The 17,781-nt window shown below is 37.8% G+C and overlaps 1 protein-coding gene across 4 annotated transcripts in view; it reads left to right on the top strand.

The window, feature by feature from the left end:
* Positions 1–17,781, top strand: part of TMEM150C (transmembrane protein 150C) — a 46,444-nt gene that overhangs the window by 10,341 nt on the left and 18,322 nt on the right. For all 4 annotated transcript variants that reach the window (XM_058192137.1, XM_058192140.1, XM_058192139.1 and 1 more), the window contains 2 exons: positions 13,517–13,710; positions 16,626–16,707. In XM_058192137.1, the coding sequence (XP_058048120.1) occupies positions 13,590–13,710; positions 16,626–16,707 (203 nt within the window). In that variant the 5' untranslated portion in view covers positions 13,517–13,589. The remainder of the gene's footprint in view (positions 1–13,516; positions 13,711–16,625; positions 16,708–17,781) is intronic.

Here is a 17,781-nt window from a genome sequence, read left to right as displayed (position 1 = left end):
AGATATAGATGCATTATTATATTTACGGGAGCTTGGACTGATTGAGATGGAGGATTTAATGGAGATAAAAGATCAAATGCTTAAGATGGGTGGAACATACGCGGAAACATCAATCCCAGAAGAAGAAAAAGGGGCTATTGGAGGGCAAGACTCTAAAGGGTTAAAGAGGAAAGAAATATCACCTGTGTTGGTTGAACAGAAGAAGAGTCGTGAGGATACAGCAGGAGAAGAAGCAGATAAGAGTCTTGGAAAATACGAAGCTGAATGCGGGAGAGAATCATCGCTATCTTTTTTTTTGAGTGATGAATTTAAATAGACAGCCCGAAAGAAGTGGCCCGGGCATTGGCACGTCCCCTCTCCCCCATTCTCTTTATAGAGGCGAAACCGATGAGGATGTGGGGGAAGAAGATTGTTTGTACTTTATTGTTTGCCTTGTTTTTTGTTTTTTTACTAATCACAATTTTAACTTGTCTATGCTTGATGTTCGGCAACTGTAAAATGCCCAGATATCTGTAATTTCATCCTGATGGCTTCTGATGGTTTGGTATTTGGTGTTTCAATTCCATTACTGCTTGTGATTTTACCCTGATTTATAGCAATAGCACTTATATACCGCTTCATAGTGCTTTACAAGCCCTCTCTAAGCGGTATACAAAGTCACCATATTGCCTCCAACAATCGGGATTCTCATTTTACCGACCTCAGAAGGATGGAAGGCTGAGTCAACCTTGAGCCGGTCAGGATTGAACTCCTGGCAGTGAGCAGTGTCTTAGCCTGCAATTCTACCTACCGTAGCACATTTCTCTAGTCCTAATGCCATCTATGCTAAAAATCCTTAAGTATTTGTCAATGCCCAGATTTCAGTGTCTTCCATATAGCTTCAGGTAAACCATACAAAAAAATGTGAGATTTTATTAGCATTTTTGCTGTTTGATGGTCAAGATTACTTTTCTTCCAAATTGCAGAAAGCAGGAACAAAGCAATGACAAATAATAAAGGTCTCTCCTAACGTTGACAAGGCCATATTTTTCATTTCCAATGTTTGACCCAGACCCAAGTAGGTAGTAATAAATTGAGTCCATGGATAAACAAACAAACTTTATCCAACCAGATGGGAATTACTTCATTCCCAGTGTCGTTCAACTCAAAGTAAAACAAATGCCTCTCAACACAAATTCCTCAGTTCTCTCGCAAACCTTGGTCCAATTAGGCAAACTGTCAAAGGCCCTTCCTGGCAAACGTCCAGAAGCCACAAAAATAAAGATGTAGATGAAGCAGAAGATGAAGACTAAGTAGAAGACGCAGATACCAACGTTGTTTTCCGGCAAAGAGCCCAAATACCGGTGCTGGTCTGTTTTAAGCCTTCTGGGAGGGCCAATCATCTCTTTTGCCCTATTCCCGAATCGTCCTCTTTGCTTGAGCTGCTCTTGCCTTCTGGCAGCTCTTCTCATGCGTGCATTAGGAGCAGGCTCCTCCTGTTCCTCTGCCTCACTACTATCAGTCTCTGGAGGCTCTGGAGTCCACACCTCATTTCCTGATGGCCCTGGCCTCACCTCAGCCTCATCGCTGTCCGACTCCGTTGCCAGCTCCGTAGGCTGCTGATGGACCACAACATCAGACTCAGCATCAGAATCACTAATTCTGTCTTCCACTGCTTCATTATTTTTTCCTCAAACACTCAAACCAAACAAACCAACCAATGTTTTTATTGGCAACAGCAGTTTTCCAAACATTTGATGATCCAACTAATAAATTAAATACCTTTTATAATCAGTCCAGACCATATGTCATTTTTTTTATTTTTTTGCAATTCTCAAGAACCATTTTATAGAATAGAATAGAATAGAATTTTATTGGCCAAGTGTGATTGGACACACAAGGAATTTGTCTTGGTGCATATGCTCTCAGTGTACATAAAAGAAAAGATACGTTCATCAAGGTACAACATTTACAACACAATTGATCAATCAGAAGTTGACTTTGTAAATATACAAATAGAATGAGACTATTGCCTTATACACTGTAAGCCACCCTGAGTCTTCGGAGAAGGGTGGGATATAAATGTAAATAAAAAAAAAAGAAGTTAATCTTTTGTATGTCTGCTTTTCCTTTTGTTTTCTTTCTGTTCTGCTGGAAGGACATTTTTTTTCTAATTAATCTTGGATGTGTTTTGTTATTATTATTAGGATTAATTTAAGCATTGCAGGCAAGCAAGTTATTGGCCTATAGTTTCCTGCTGGTGTCTGGTTTGCTGGATCTTTTTGAATTGGATAAGTTATTTACCAGTCCCTGGTGTCTCCCTTATGCAATATTTAATTAAACTATTTTAACTATAATTGGACTCAGTCTAATCAGATATTTGAGCCAAAAGCTATGCAACTGATCATTTCCAGGGCATGTCCATTTTTTAATCTTTTTCACTCAATTATTAACCATTCCTGTTGCTGTTATTGATTTTTCCATTTGATTTTTTTTTACTAAGTTCATCGTCAAATCCTCTTATCCATCCAAGACTTTATTACAGCCTTTTTAAATTTCCTATAACCCTTTCCAGGACTGGATTCTTTCCTTTTTTTGGTTTTCTATTTTCATAATTTCTATACATTCTATACATTGATAGAATTACGTCCAATTTTGTTGAAATAGTTGATTTTGCTTAAATTGAATGATTCGTGCCTCATAGCATTCAATTTTCCCTGCTGTTGGTTTATGATTTTATCTGATTATTTATCAAATTGAGATGCTGCCTGTCTGACTAGACAAATGATTCTGGTCAGTTTACCAATTGCCAAAGCTTCTTCATTTTTTCTGATGCTAAGCCAATATATTTTTTAATAGGCTTATCTTCTTACAATCCTCTTTTTTGGATCTTTCATGTTCTATAAATTACTTGCACCTGATCTTAATGTTTTTATTTCCATTTCCCAACAATATACAGTCTCTTATTCAACATTAATCATTAACTTTCATTTGTTACTTATTCGGGCCTGCTCAGCTACCACTTCCTTCCTTAACACAACCTTTCCTTTTCCCTTCTCTACCTTCTACTTTCTCCATCCTTCCTCTCCTTTCCTTTTCTACTTCCTCTCCTCCTTCCCCACTCCTCTCTTCCTTCTTCTACTTTCTCCATCCTTCCTCTCCTTCACTTTTCTACTTCCTCTCCTCCTTCCCCACTCCTCTCTTCCTTCTTCTACTTTCTCCATCCTTCCTCTCCTTCACTTTTCTACTTCCTTTCCTCCTTCCCCCACTCCTCTCTTCTTCCACCCTTTCTAACCTCTCTCTTTTACATTTGCAGTTGTTGCTATTTAAGATTCTTCTACTGTTCTACCATTATTAGTTTTGGGTCTTCCGTTTTTATAATTTTTATGAACCAGCATTGTATCCCTGAATAACTTATTTCTGGTAATGAATCTTCTTTGATCTGCTAATAGTTGTTTGATGAGATTTAAGACCGGATAAGTTCTTCTTCCAGTGTTCAAATATTTGCTTTAAGTACCCTGCTTTCTTGGTTCTGATTTATAACACAGGTAGTCCTCGACTTCCAAATGTCCAGTTAGCGACCATTTAAAATTACAACAGCACTGAAACAAACAGCAGTGACTTATGACATTTTTTAAACTTATGGCTGTTGAAGCATCCCCCTGGTCATGTGATCAAAATGTGGGAAAATGGAAACTGGCATATATTTTTTAATAGGCTTATCTTCTTACAATCCTCTTTTTTGGATCTTTCATGTTCTATAAATTACTTGCACCTGATCTTAATGTTTTTATTTTGGCTTCCAGTCTGATCTTCCACTTTGGGACAGAATTATAGTTGTTATGTTGGGCGATTGAGGAGCCAGGAGCCAGGTCTATGTGAACAACAGCTCTTTATTGTACAGTGAGAATCCAGCAAAATATACAAGGGTGCAGCTCTCTTTATATAGTTTCTTGGTCGGGGTATCAGCCAATGATCTTTCAGCTTTTTCCCGCTCAATTTTCCCTCCAAAATTAGATACATAACAATAGTTTTGCTTTTTGTATATATAATTTCAATATACACTTCTTGTGTGAACACCATCGTACTGTAGGAAACTTATCAGTCTGCAATAGATGTTATTTTAATCCTTGCAAGCACTTTATTCAATCCTTCATTATAGATAACAGGTCTTTTTCGGGTACTAATTTCAATGCTGGCAGTCTCTGTCATTCTGGTAATTCTGCATATGTTAAAATGTTTTCTTTTAATTATTCTTTTTGGGTGTGTGTGAATGTATAGGTTGTTTCAATGATAGCCTGCTCTTGTTTTGTTGTTATTACTTTTTCTAAATTACCATTTGTGTGGTTTATATCAGCTCTCTCTTTTACATTTGCAGTTGTTGCTATTTAAGATTCTTCTACTGTTCTACCATTATTAGTTTTGGGTCTTCCGTTTTTATAATTTTTATGAACCAGCATTGTATCCCTGAATAACTTATTTCTGGTAATGAATCTTCTTTGATCTGCTAATAGTTGTTTGATGAGATTTAAGACCGGATAAGTTCTTCTTCCAGTGTTCAAATATTTGCTTTAAGTACCCCTGCTTTCTTGGTTCTGATTTATAACACAGGTAGTCCTCGACTTCCAAATGTCCAGTTAGCGACCATTTAAAATTACAACAGCACTGAAACAAACAGCAGTGACTTATGACATTTTTTAAACTTATGGCTGTTGAAGCATCCCCCTGGTCATGTGATCAAAATGTGGGAAAATGGAAACTGGCATATATTTTTCTTTCTTTCTTTTTTTTTCTTTAAAATGTTTTATTTCCATTTCCCAACAATATACAGTCTCTTATTCAACATTAATCATTAACTTTCATTTGTTACTTATTCGGGCCTGCTCAGCTACCACTTCCTTCCTTAACACAACCTTTCCTTTTCCCTTCTCTACCTTCTTCTACTTTCTCCATCCTTCCTCTCCTTCACTTTTCTACTTCCTCTCCTCCTTCCCCACTCCTCTCTTCCTTCTTCTACTTTCTCCATCCTTCCTCTCCTTCACTTTTCTACTTCCTTTCCTCCTTCCCCCACTCCTCTCTTCTTCCACCCTTTCTAACCCTCTCTCTTTCCCCTTTCTTCTTCCTCTCCTTTCCCCCTCTTCTACCTCTCTCTTTTCCTACCTACTTTCTTCCTTCGCTCTCTCTACTCCTCTCTCCCTTTCCATTCTCTTCTGAAATGGCAGCTGAGCAGCCCTGATTTCATATCAAATTATTTCTATTTTTTAATTACATATCTTCAATCATTCCTGTACATTAATCCTTCATCTTCCACCTCCTCCCCCTCCCTTCCCCTCCCTTCCCCCCCTCTCCCCCGAGACTTCCCAGAAACTGGCATATATTTATGACAGTTACACTGTCCCTGGGTCATGTGATCACCATTTGAAACCTTCCCAGCTGGCCTCCCACAAGCATAGTAAATGGGGGGGGGGGAGCCAAATTCTCTTAATGTTCACAATTTGCTTAACAACTGCAGTGTTCACTTAACAACTGTGGCAAAAATGTAAAATGGGACGCGCAACTCAACAACTGCCTTGCTTAGCAGCAGAAATATTGGACTCAAATGTGGTCATAAATCGAGGACTACCTGTAGGCCATAATGGCATGGCTTTCAAACATTGTTTTGTCTTATGTGCAGTTGTTGCTCTTCCAGTAATCCTACAGAAGAACGCCTTGGTTGACCAGCCATTGTTGTTGAACCCTATTGCCCACTTGTCAAGAGATCCCCAGGAACGTAACGTCTGATGTAGTTTTTTGTTGAACCCTGTGATGACTGGTCCAATATAGGATTTTTCTTCTGTTTTCATACCATATTAAACGGGTTGAAAGACTTAATCTGGCTCCTCCACTAAAAACTGACTGGCGTGGGTGACCCTTCTAGTAGAATACACTACAGCCAACATAAACTCTCTACCTCATCAGACCATTGCAAGTCCGTCCCCCACAACAAGGGGATGTCCATGGGGGGAGTTATTATTATTATTATGGTTTGTCACACAGCCAGATGTTTAGAATGGATTTGGCATATTTATCCACCTATCGAGTTGTGGGAAGAAATATCCATCTGGTTCAGTTACAAGCTGGGAGAAAGACACTGGAAACATGGAGGGTAATTGGAAAGATGGTTTATTGGTGAAGCAGAACCATGTGTGATTCTGGGCAGCTGACAAAATGGAGTTGAGAGGGGGTGGGTTTGTATACCTTCTTTGGGCTTTGCACTTGAGCCTCCTGTTCCTGTGCGAGAACATGTATTTTATTGGCTGTTGTCAGATTCTTATGGGGTTCATAGCTGGCCTCTACATAAGGTGTTTGTCTGAGTTAATTTGCCAACCTTTTGTTTACTGCTTATCTGAGCTCCCGAGTGAAGTATGGACTGCTCTGGGGTGGTGCAATGAAGGGGCTTGTGTTCTAAAAGGGTGTTGGGCAATTCCTATTGTGGATTAATGACTTTCGGCCTGTTTTGGCTCTTGGGTGAGGGTATTTGCTCACCCAAGAGCCAAAGTATCTAGATACTTATCTTCTTCCAATAAGCTCTTTATCTCTTAAGTGCTGACATCTGCTGTGGGCTATTAAGGAAAGTGGGGGTTGCTTTCTGCCTCTAAAAAAACTAAAAAAAGTGTTTCTCCATTTCTCTCTTAGGGAAATATAATATTCTGCCTTTTAAATATATCTCCAAATATTTCATTCCTCTGGGAGAGGGGGTAGGCGCTGGCTTTCTACAGAGTCCTTTCCAAGCAACTGGAATAGGCCAATGTTGTTATTTGATACTGCTGTTAAAGATATCCTTGGAGGATAAAAGTTCCAAAGTAAAAGTTACTCATTCCAAGCAAAGCTGCCTTTTGCAATTGTCAATGCCAAAGATATTCAAGAGGTGGTCCAGTTGTTTGGGGTTTACACCCAAAGTGCCTATTATTAGTAGTGCTATCTTTGCTTTCTTTTGCCACAGTTGATCCATTTTTTTTCAGGCGTTTGTATTTTGTTATCTTCTCCAGTTCTTTTTCTTCTCTTCTGCTGTCTCTAGGTACTGCCATATCCTCTATCCAGATTTTTTTTTTGGTCTTTCTTATTGACAATTGTTAAGTCTAGGGTGTTATGTTGCACACGTTTTAGTTTTAATGCCGTCGAGTTATTATTGACACCTGGTGATTGTTCTGCAGTTTTGTTGGCAACTTTTTTCGGAAGTGTGGTTTGCCATTGCTTCTTTTCTGGGCCTGAGAGAGGGTGACTGGTCCAAGGACTTTGTGCTTAAGGTGGGACCAGAACTGACAGTCTTCCCGCCCTTAACCACTACACCAAACTGGCTAAATTATATAACCCTATTATTATTAAACTAATAATAGCCTTGAAATGAATACTGTACAAAATTTTAAATACGATCTCCAGTTTCACTAAGATGAAAAGTAGGTTAGCTTGTCTTTCCACCTACTGTGATTTTTCTGTGCTTCTGTTATGCTTGGAACTAGATTTGATTTTAACACATGGATTTTAATATTTTTATGACAGATCTGCTTGTTTCTTTCTTCCTTAAAGTGAATTTTTAGGCAAGACCAAGGGTAGTATGACACATTGTTAGTGCTGTAGGGTACCTCATTTGCACATCCATAACATTTTTCCATGTTCATTTTCAAACAATGTCATTGTTTGGGCATTTGCATTCTTCCTTTGCTTTCTTGCTGGATGAGATGTTAAGAAATTGAAAGATTTGGCATTATTTGTGAATTGCAGTCAACCTAGTTGCGAATACCTTCATGGGGATTTTTGTTTTACAATAATATGAATTATTATGAGAGAAATTTCAGAAGGGAAAGGCTAAAGAGGAAAAGATTAAATCTTATTCTTGTTGGAACCTATGCAAATTGTCCAATTAAAAAGAAAGAAAATCCCATCATATTTAAAATGCAAATGGCATGCATTACATGTTGTCATGGTTATATGCCCCTTTCTTCAGTTTTATTAACGACTTGGAGGAAGGGGTAGAAGGTATGCTTATCAAATTTGCAGTTGATACAAATCTAGTAGGATAGCGAATATTTTAAAAAGCAGAAATAAAATCCTAACAAAATCTTGATAAATGAGCTGAAAACAGCAGAACGCAGTTTAAGACTTTGTTTCTTTCTTAAAACAAAAGAAAGCAAATGTGTAAGTATAATACGGAGAAAGGAATGTTCTGAGTTGGTGGTACTTGTAAAAAAAAATTATTCCTATAATAGTTAATTATAAACTGCATATGAGTCAGCAGTGTGAAGTACCAACTGCAAAAATAAAGATTTTCAGCTGCATGAATGGAAGTACAGTATAGTTTAGAAATTATAGGAATTAATTGTGCCACTTCATTCTGGATTAGTGTGCCCTCAGCTGCTGAATATTGTCCAGTTCTGGATATCACATTTTAAGAAGGATTCAGAGATTTTGGAATAGGTTCAGAAAAGACAAAAAGGTATCATTAGGGAAGTAGAAGCTAAATCTTTAAAGAAAGCTTATAGAACCTGAGGATGATTAATTTCGAAAAGAAAGGGCTAAGTGCAAAGATGATAGATAGTATTCTTCGATTATCTGAAAAGATGTCACCCAGAAGAAGGCCAAGATCTGTACTTTTAGTTCCAGAAGAACTAAATTTTAGAAGACAGATTTCATTTGAAGGTTAGAAGAAAATCTTCCTACAGTAAAAATAGTTCAACTGTGGAACCAGTTTCTACAAACCTGATGGATTTCCGTTCATTACACACGTTCAAGCACCATATGGGGTTGCTTTAATTTGGATTCCCATACTGAGGTCTGAGGTGAATCCAGTGGCTTAAATACTGCTCACTATGATTCGGTATTCAGGTAACTACCTATGATCTAGTTTAGAACGAAACCATGTAAGAGTCCAATGAGCATCATGTAAACAGGGGTACCAATCATTGTTGGTGAACATAGATGTTGTTAACCTTCCCAATTAAAAAGATATGTAACCTGGCATGATGGCACGACTTTCAAACTAGTGCCATTGCCACATCAGAGACTAATGAGCTCCTATCATAAAGCGACCAACTTTTTTACAATGAGAAGGAGGGCACAAATAAATTGAAGAAAAAAAATATTGTAAATAAAAGACACATTTTATTCAATGCAACAATAATATAGAATACACTATAATATGATAAATACATATTAAAAACATTTGTAACAATAACATTTTACATTGTAATTATGCTTACATGCCTATTAATTATTATTTAAATGAGTACTTTTCCATTGAATGAATATTTTTTGTCAATGTATCTTCTAACAATATATTGGAAATATCTGAACAAGAAATATCCGTCATATTGAATTTTATGGCAAGTGCTGCAGCTAGAGTATCAACGTTCAATCTCAATTTCTCAGTTTTCCAAAAATCAGTAGCAACTGAATAAATAAAATTAATTATTAAAACTGAAACAATAACATAAGCGAATAAACTTGTAAATAAAATTATACATATTTGGAAATTATTAAATAGATAATGAATTAATAAAACATGAATTATTGTGCTCACCTGTGTATGATTGAATATTCACTGAGAAAGAAGTGAGTCTAATGCGTGCGTGTGTGCCGTGTTTCGTTAAGAAGTAAACAAGACCACTTGCACGTGGTGCACTCTTGTGCGCGGTGCACTCTTGCGCGTGATGCACTCTTGCGTGCGGCGCACTCTCTCAAAACAGTTCTCCTGTGTGGAGCGCATGCGTCTCATAATCACATCTCGCTGTACTGTACTGAGTCTTGATGAATCGTCATGTCAAATACAAATACGTCACATCACACGCAACGGATCGGCTCAGCATCGATTGAATACGGAGATTTACAGATTAGTTTTCAAATATCAGAAAGGAGGACATGTAGGAGAACACTTTTTGAGAGAGGACTGTCCTCCCTAAAAGAGGACGATTGGTCACCTTACCTATCACCAAGAACATATTTGAATCCTATAATTAATCTATCAGGCCATCTTCCTTGTGTTCCATTTGGCCAAAGCACACAAGAAATGATCTCAGCTTCTTGGCCTAGCCTTGCCTGAACTCCATAATTAAGCAAGGCCTGACCTCTGGAGTGCTTTCTTAGATTCCAAAAAGTTGCAGAGAGTAAGTAAACCTTGCAGTTCTGGAAACAACATGTCTAATTTCAAGAAGTGCAGATAGTGCCCTTAAAAGATATTTTCCAAAGCATTGCAGACCCTTCTTGTTAGTACTTACAGGGGAGACTTGACTCTGTAACTCTGTAACTGACTCTGTGGTCTCTTCTCAAAATCCCAAAAGCTTTAACTAAAAACTATCTACTATTGACCTCACCCCATTCCTAAAAGGACTATAAGGGGCGTGCATAAGGGCACAAGAGTGCCTACCATTCCTGTCCTATTGTTTCCTTTCATTATATCAAATTAATATAGTTATTGCATACTTTTGCTCATATATATGCTTATATGATATGTAGTTATTTTATGTTAATGCTTGTGTATACTGTTGTGACAAAATAAAAAAAAAAAGTTCATCAGGAACTCTTTAGAGTTACAAATAAAAGAAGGAAGGTCTGGAGAAAGACTTCTGTACTGTGGTTAAGAAGATATGTTTATAAAGTCACCAGGAACTGAGCTTTATTTGAAGGAGACTTATTTTTGTTTAAATTTAAGATATGAGCGTGAAAAGCAATCCCGCTGAAATTCAGAATGGAAAACATGGGATTAATTAGATAGAACTTTTTTTTTTTTTTAGAAATGGATTATTGCAAATTATGCTCTTTTTTTCTCAAGGCGCGTAGAGTTATCTGATTTTATCCTCATAACAATTGTTTAAATGAGGTGGGTTGAACTGAGAGGGAGTGGCTGATTGGGACTTGAACCAAATCCAACACCTTTTCTCCTCTGGCCTGTTCTGATATGTTCTGTAAATATTGTTTTTCAGGCATTAAAAGGACAAGTCTGCATGACCTAATGATATGTGGTGTAGCGATTAAAGTGCTGGCCTAACTACCAAGAGATGGTACCTTCTAGTCCTATCTCAGACCTGAAAGCCAGCTAGATGACTTTGGGCCAATACCAGGTGACAGTGAGTTCCAGTCCTGACTTAGGCATGAACTTGAATGGGAGATTTTGGGCCAATCGGCAGGAGACTGTGAGTTCCAGTCCTGCCTTAGGCATGAACTTGAATGGGAGACTTTGGGCCAATCGGCAGGAGACTGTGAGTTCCAGTCCTGCCTTAGGCATGAACTTGAATGGGAGACTTTGGGCCAATCGGCAGGAGACTGTGAGTTCCAGTCCTGCCTTAGGCATGAACTTGAATGGGAGACTTTGGGCCAATTGGCAGGAGACTGTGAGTTCTAGTCCCGCCTTAGGCATGAAAACCAGCCAGTCACATTTTGGCCAGTCACATTCTCTCAGCCCATCCCACCTCACAGGGTTGTTGTTGTTGTGTGTGGGGAAATTGGAGGAGGGAATATTATGTTTGCTGCTTGAGTTAACTTTATAAAGCAATGAAGGCGGGATAAAAAATCTAATAAATATTTCAGGATTAGACAAATTTGACAGAGCAAAATTCACCTGAAACCTTGATCTCTGCCTTGGCGTTGCAAAGTGAGCTCTGCCATGGATTTTAATTCCTCTAATGGTGGTATAACAGATGGTTGCTACATTCCCCTGATTTTCTGACACGAGCCATTTGCTAATGCAAGTACGGAGGTCCTGAGGCTAAGAATGAAGCTGAAAATGCATGCCTTAAAACAACATATCATTGATCCGTAGCCCTGGATGGGTCTCAAAAGATAGATTTTTAAAAAGTTGTCTTGTAGCTCCTATTAATTAGTATCAAGATAGCAGCATTGCAGTGGTGAATGTTAAAATAGGCCCCCTTATTTCTAAAGCGGGTGCTACTGGAAAAGAAGCTTGTTATTCTTTCTAACATAGTTAAAGCAACATATATATATATGTGTGTGTGTGTGCAAATGAATTATGAAGGTGACTCTATCTTACAGTGGGATAAATTAATCCCTGGAGTTGGACAGAGTGATGGGATGTGCGTCATATTAAATAATTTCCCTCATAGAGAGAGAACTGCATGAGGCATTGCCATTGCTGGGTTTTCTTGTATAACTGCTTTTAATGTTTACATATATGTGTGTGTGTGGAGGGGGGGGTGTATACACATTCAGTTTATACACAAAACTGAATTTTTCACACATGCACGTATGTATAATTCAGTTTTGTGTATAAATTGAATGGGAAAATAGTCAAAGGAAAAGGAATTAGAATTAGGGTTTATAGAAGGAAGGTCTGGAAAAAGACTTCTGTATTGTCGCCAAAATGGCAGTATGGACATGTTCATAAAGTCACCAGGAGCTGAGTGTTATTTAAAGGATACTTAATTTTTTTTTTTTTAATACGGAATGAGGGTCAGTGTAATTTAGCCCACCATTTAATTCGATCTACTCAATTTAAAATCTAGGCCTGTGTGAAGACAAGTCCTATTCAGATCCATTCCTGACAAGCTAGGAAGGCAACGTTCAATTAGGAGAGTTTTTTTCCCCCAGCAGCTGCCTTATTTATTTATTTATTTATTTATTGTATTTATTTATTGTATTTATTGTATTTATTGTATTTATGTATTTATTGTATTTATTTATTGTATTTATTTATTTATATATTGTATTTATTGTATTTATTTATGTATTTATTGTATTTATTTATTGTATTTATTTATTGTATTTATTTATTTATTGTATCTATTTATTTATTGTATTTATTGTATTGGTCTCCTTTAGAAGATTGCCCCATTCCCCCCCCCAAACAACAACAACAACAACAACAAAACCCTCAATCCACAATGCTGTATAATACATTTTTTGCCCAGTCACCACAGATTTAATTTTCACTGCTCGGTCAAAATCTCCCTGGCCTCTCCCACTTGTGAGGCCTAAGGATTAGGGAGCTAAAATTGCACTTCTTATTTTGCTTGGCTTATTAATCAAACGTTTATCCCTCAGCGATCTTAAATAGACTTTTGGCAGCTTACCAAAGAAGACCATCGTGTCCATAGTACAAGATAAAAGTGCAATACTTCAAATTCCCCAAACTGCCATCTCAAAAAAATTCCCATTTCCAGGTGTTTTTTTGGAAGGTGGACGTTGGGGCCAACCAGACCTTCCATGATGGGAGGTCATTCCAGAAAGCCAGTCCCATTATGGACAAACACTTCCAAAAGTCATCAGCCCATCTCCTAAAAACGAGGGACAGTCAGCTGTTTTTCCCAGCCTGAACAAAATGGCCAGGTCAGCATCAACAGAGAGTTATGATCTGGCACGTCACCCAACGCTGAGCAATAAAGCTCTTTATAGTTGAACCATAACCCTATCAATTGCATTGTGTTGTATTTATCTACTTTTCACATTGCAGCGTCCATCTCTCCTGTGGCTGCCCAACCCATAGCCCTGTTTTTGGATTTGTTTTTTTGGGATGGAGGAAAGATACAGGTGCAACCCAATTTCTCCTCAGGTTTAATTCCATTCTTGCACACTGAGACAAGCAGCAGTGCAATTGGTGTACCAGGTTTCCAGACTGCCTCGGGATGGCCCACCTTGAACAAAAGCAGACGGCAGAGAGCCCTAAAAATGCCACTGAAGTCACAAGGGATAAGTTGATGCCATCACGGCCTAAGCCAAACAGAAGGTCCAGGCGATGCTTTCCATGTGAGTGAGCTGACAATGAAGGTTTAAGATCCAGATATGACCTCTCCATATTCTTAGACTTCTTTCCTTTCTAACTCTCCTGACTTTGTGGCTCCAGGTGATGCATAATAAAACAACATTAAAATATCCCTTATTGACCATAGTTCCATAAAATGGACATTTTATAGAACGATGGGGCACAGTTTTATAAAATGTCAACGTACCGTACAGTTTTAAAATAAAAAAAATAAAAATTCCATAATGCCACATAAATGGGAACTGTAGAATGGGTTTTCCCTTAGCTTATCCAGTAATTCTGCTTTAGAGTTTCCAAGCCAAGAACCACATTTGGTCACAAGAGAGGCATGGAAACATGGTAGATAAACCCATAATAGGAAGTTCATAGCTGCAAAATTGAGGCATTTCGTCATTAATTCGGTGTTAACTGAGTTAAAAGTTAATAAGGATGTTTTGAGGATGAGACAGAAATGGCTGTCTATCAGTGATGGCAGCTTTCCTAAAGTTGAGTAACAGCTTCAATTAATTGTTAGTTAATATGCAAGGACTGAGGACTGGTGTGATTATGAGATGACTTGTACCTTGCTTGGAAATTAAGCATGGAAATTACATAGAGAAAACAGTCTTCAGTTTTCCAGGTAACAAATGTACTTTGGGATACAGGTGAAGTTAGGTCTGAGGTTCCGTCTAATGTTAGGTTTGTAAGAAACCAGTGAAAGTATGTTGGTGAATCAAACTGGTCATGAATTTTTCACCAAATCCCATTATTTTTTATTTTTATCCATCCCTATATTGGTTGGACCTTTCAGTCATCATTTAAAATACGGAGGCTGCCTTCTGGCTGTACCTCTGGAACATTCCATTATTTGAAAAACTTCATTACCATTCATGCTTTTGCATACTTGCATTAAAAATGCAATCATGTTTTTTTTTCTCATTTTCAAATGGCCATTTCATATTTTAGGGCTTTTTCCATTTAGCCCATTTCCAGAAATTTAAAATGAAAACCACTTCTTTTCATAGCACTCTTTAAAACTGGGGAAAAAAATCCTCTCATTTTCTTTTTCTTTCTCTTTCTCTCATATACTAAATTTTTGGTAGTATTAATTTTTTTACATTGATTGTTGTACTATATTGGGAATTTGTTACCTTGGTTGCAATACTGTTTTATTTTTATATTATTTTATATATACTTTTGATTTGCCTGTTTTGCTTTACTTATTTTGCCCCTAGTTATAAGCATGTGCTAATTAAAAGTATTGCTTTTACTACTTGAAAGGTATTACCAATAAAAAAAACCCAGCATGAATTTAAGATGTATGGGGGGAAAATCCCTAGTTTTGCAAAGAAAAGAAAGTTATTTGAGTTCTTGAAACAAAACATAGGCCAGACTACTGCTTTTACATATGTATATTCATCACATTTTATGTAAAATGTGCTTTAAATGCTCTTTGTTTGAACTACAGGCAATATGAGGAGGCAATTTAAAACCATTTAGTTGCTTGCCTAGTAGCAAATAACTTAGTTGAATGTATAGCTATCTTCACTCAGCATGCTTAGCCTAGTTATGGAATTTAATCGTTTTCTAGCTTTGAATAATATATTATGCAGACTAAACACATGAAAAGGATTTGCACAACTATGCCTGAGCTACAAAAACAAACCTCTTACCAAGGTTTAAAAAAAGCAAGATTGGCATATTAGGCAATATTTTAAACCTGTGAACAAATTAAGGGTGTGATATGAGTACGTAATTGCACTCTTGCCTTCTGGATGCCACACAGAATACCATGTTGCCAAGTCAACATGCACCAATGAATTGATAATCTTTCCCTGGTTGGAAAGTGTCCTCCTCATCTTTTTCCCAAATTTTACATCATTTACATCTGAAATTAATTAATTCTTACATGACGTGTCTCCATTCCAGTTTTTGGGAATGGAAGATAAATGCTGAGAATGGATAGAACAGTCTATTTCAAGCTTAGCAACTTAAAGATACGTGGACTTTAACCCAGTGGTGAAATCCAATTTTTTTTTACTACCGGTTCTGTGGGCGTGGCTTGGTGGGCGTGGCAGGAGAAGGATACTGCAAAATCTCCATTCCCACCCCATTCCAGAGGAAGGATACTGCAAAATCACCATTCCCTCCCCACTCCTGGGGAAAGGATATTGCAAAATCTCCATTCCCACCCCACTCTGGGGCCAGCCAGAGGTGGTATTTGCTGGTTCTCCGAACTACTCAAAATTTCCGCTACCAGTTCTCCAGAACCTGTCAGAACCTGCTGGATTTCACCCCTGCTTTAACCCCCAGAATTTGGGGAATTCTGGGGGTTGAAGTCCACACATCTTTAAATGGCCAAGGCTGAGAAACACTGGGATAGAATATAGTGTCCAGGTAGAGGTTTGAGCAACCAGATCATGATGCTTTGTATTTTTAATTTAAGAACCAGTTTGGTCTGGTGGTTAAGGCACCACACTAGAAAGTAGGAGACTGCGAGTTCAAGTCCCACCTTATCCGTGAAAGCCAGCTAAGTGACTTGGCCAGTCATTCTCTCTCAGCCCAGCCCACCTCAAAGGGTCGCTGTTGTGAGGAACATAGGAGGAAGAAGGTGTGTTTGGATATGTTTGCCACCCTGAGTTTATTTGTAAAAATAATAAAGGAGGGTTACAAATAAATAAAAATAATAATCATAACAACATGACCCCATTTCCTCATAAGATCACGTTGCTCCAGAGAGGAAAAAAAGGAGATCCCAGTGACATAAAGAAGCAAGATGGGCAAAGAGCTGCAACCATCCATATTCTACATGGAGAAGACTTTCTTTGTGCTTAGCAAAAAATATGTCTTCAGCCAATGAGTTTGTTAACTTCCATTACACATAGCTTAGTTCATTTCCTATTTCCTTGTTTGTTTTCAGGCATGGATGGGAAGAAATTCAGTGTATGGATGTTCTTACCACTTGTCTTGACGCTGTTTACCTCATCAGGACTATGGATTGTGTAAGTACCCTTTGCTGTAGTTTCTGGAAGGAAGATTATTTGACACAAAAAAAGTCTGTCAAATAATAGAAGTCACAACATGTTTCCAGCCGAAGCAGCGATCTACTCAAGGAACATTATTATAATCAAATCTCTTCCTTGGAATGCTTTGTTTTTTTTCAGCAAAATAACTTTCCTTGAATGAAGTAAGATAGTTGCATAATAAATTTGTCTGGAAGTGTTTTCAGTCAAGATCCCAGGGCTGTGGAAGTTCTTTCCCCCAGTTTGTTTCTTTATATTTTTGCAGTACTGATGCAAAATTAGCATTTCCTAAGCCTGCCAGAGTTTCTCTGCTGTGTATTGAGGTTGAACAATATTGCCTTGCCAATATAAACAATGCCGCTGATAAAAACCATGCACACATATGCAAGAAATTAAGCACCTATGTCTGCAATCCAAATGTGATGGTAATCTGCATAATTATGCGACATAAGCAAATCTGGAAAACTTGTTCTGTTCTGCATTGTTTAATTTGCAATTTTTAACCTTATGCAATATTTTATCTGGGTACGGTTTGCCACCCTGGGAAGCATGCAAAAGGTTAGTCAGAAGATCTAAATCTCATTTTCTATCATAAATTGTCAGCAGATGTTATTACTGACCTAGTTTCCCAAGATGGCTTGATGTTTTAAGTGGAAGCAAGCAATAAAAAATATTAAGATGAATCAGTAGTTCTGTTCCCACAAAATGCCATGTCACAAGGACACCCAACGTTGTTGAAAAAAGAAGAGAGACACCAAAATAGGTCAGCCCCAACAACTGCAAAGACTACTCTCATAGCAATTTTGTTGGGTTTTTGTCAAATGTCCTGTGAGTTTCTTTATCTCACACATTGTTGTTTGAAGAGCACCATTTCATTACTGGGCACAAGATAGGAAAGCTAATCCTGCCAATGGTCTCTCTTGTTTGTTTGTTTTAAAATTATTATTATTCACTTTACTCTCCATATATGCAAATTCTCATATGTCTTGAATTTTGGCTCTACAGGTATTTACAACCACAACTGAGGCCAAATTTTCTGTTTTTAAGTGAGGC

Source organism: Ahaetulla prasina, chromosome 8 (genome assembly GCF_028640845.1).
Source record: "Ahaetulla prasina isolate Xishuangbanna chromosome 8, ASM2864084v1, whole genome shotgun sequence".
In the NCBI taxonomy this organism is placed as follows: domain Eukaryota; kingdom Metazoa; phylum Chordata; class Lepidosauria; order Squamata; family Colubridae; genus Ahaetulla; species Ahaetulla prasina.
The sequence above is the reverse complement of the archived record's forward strand: the minus strand, read 5'-3'. Positions and strand labels throughout refer to the sequence as shown.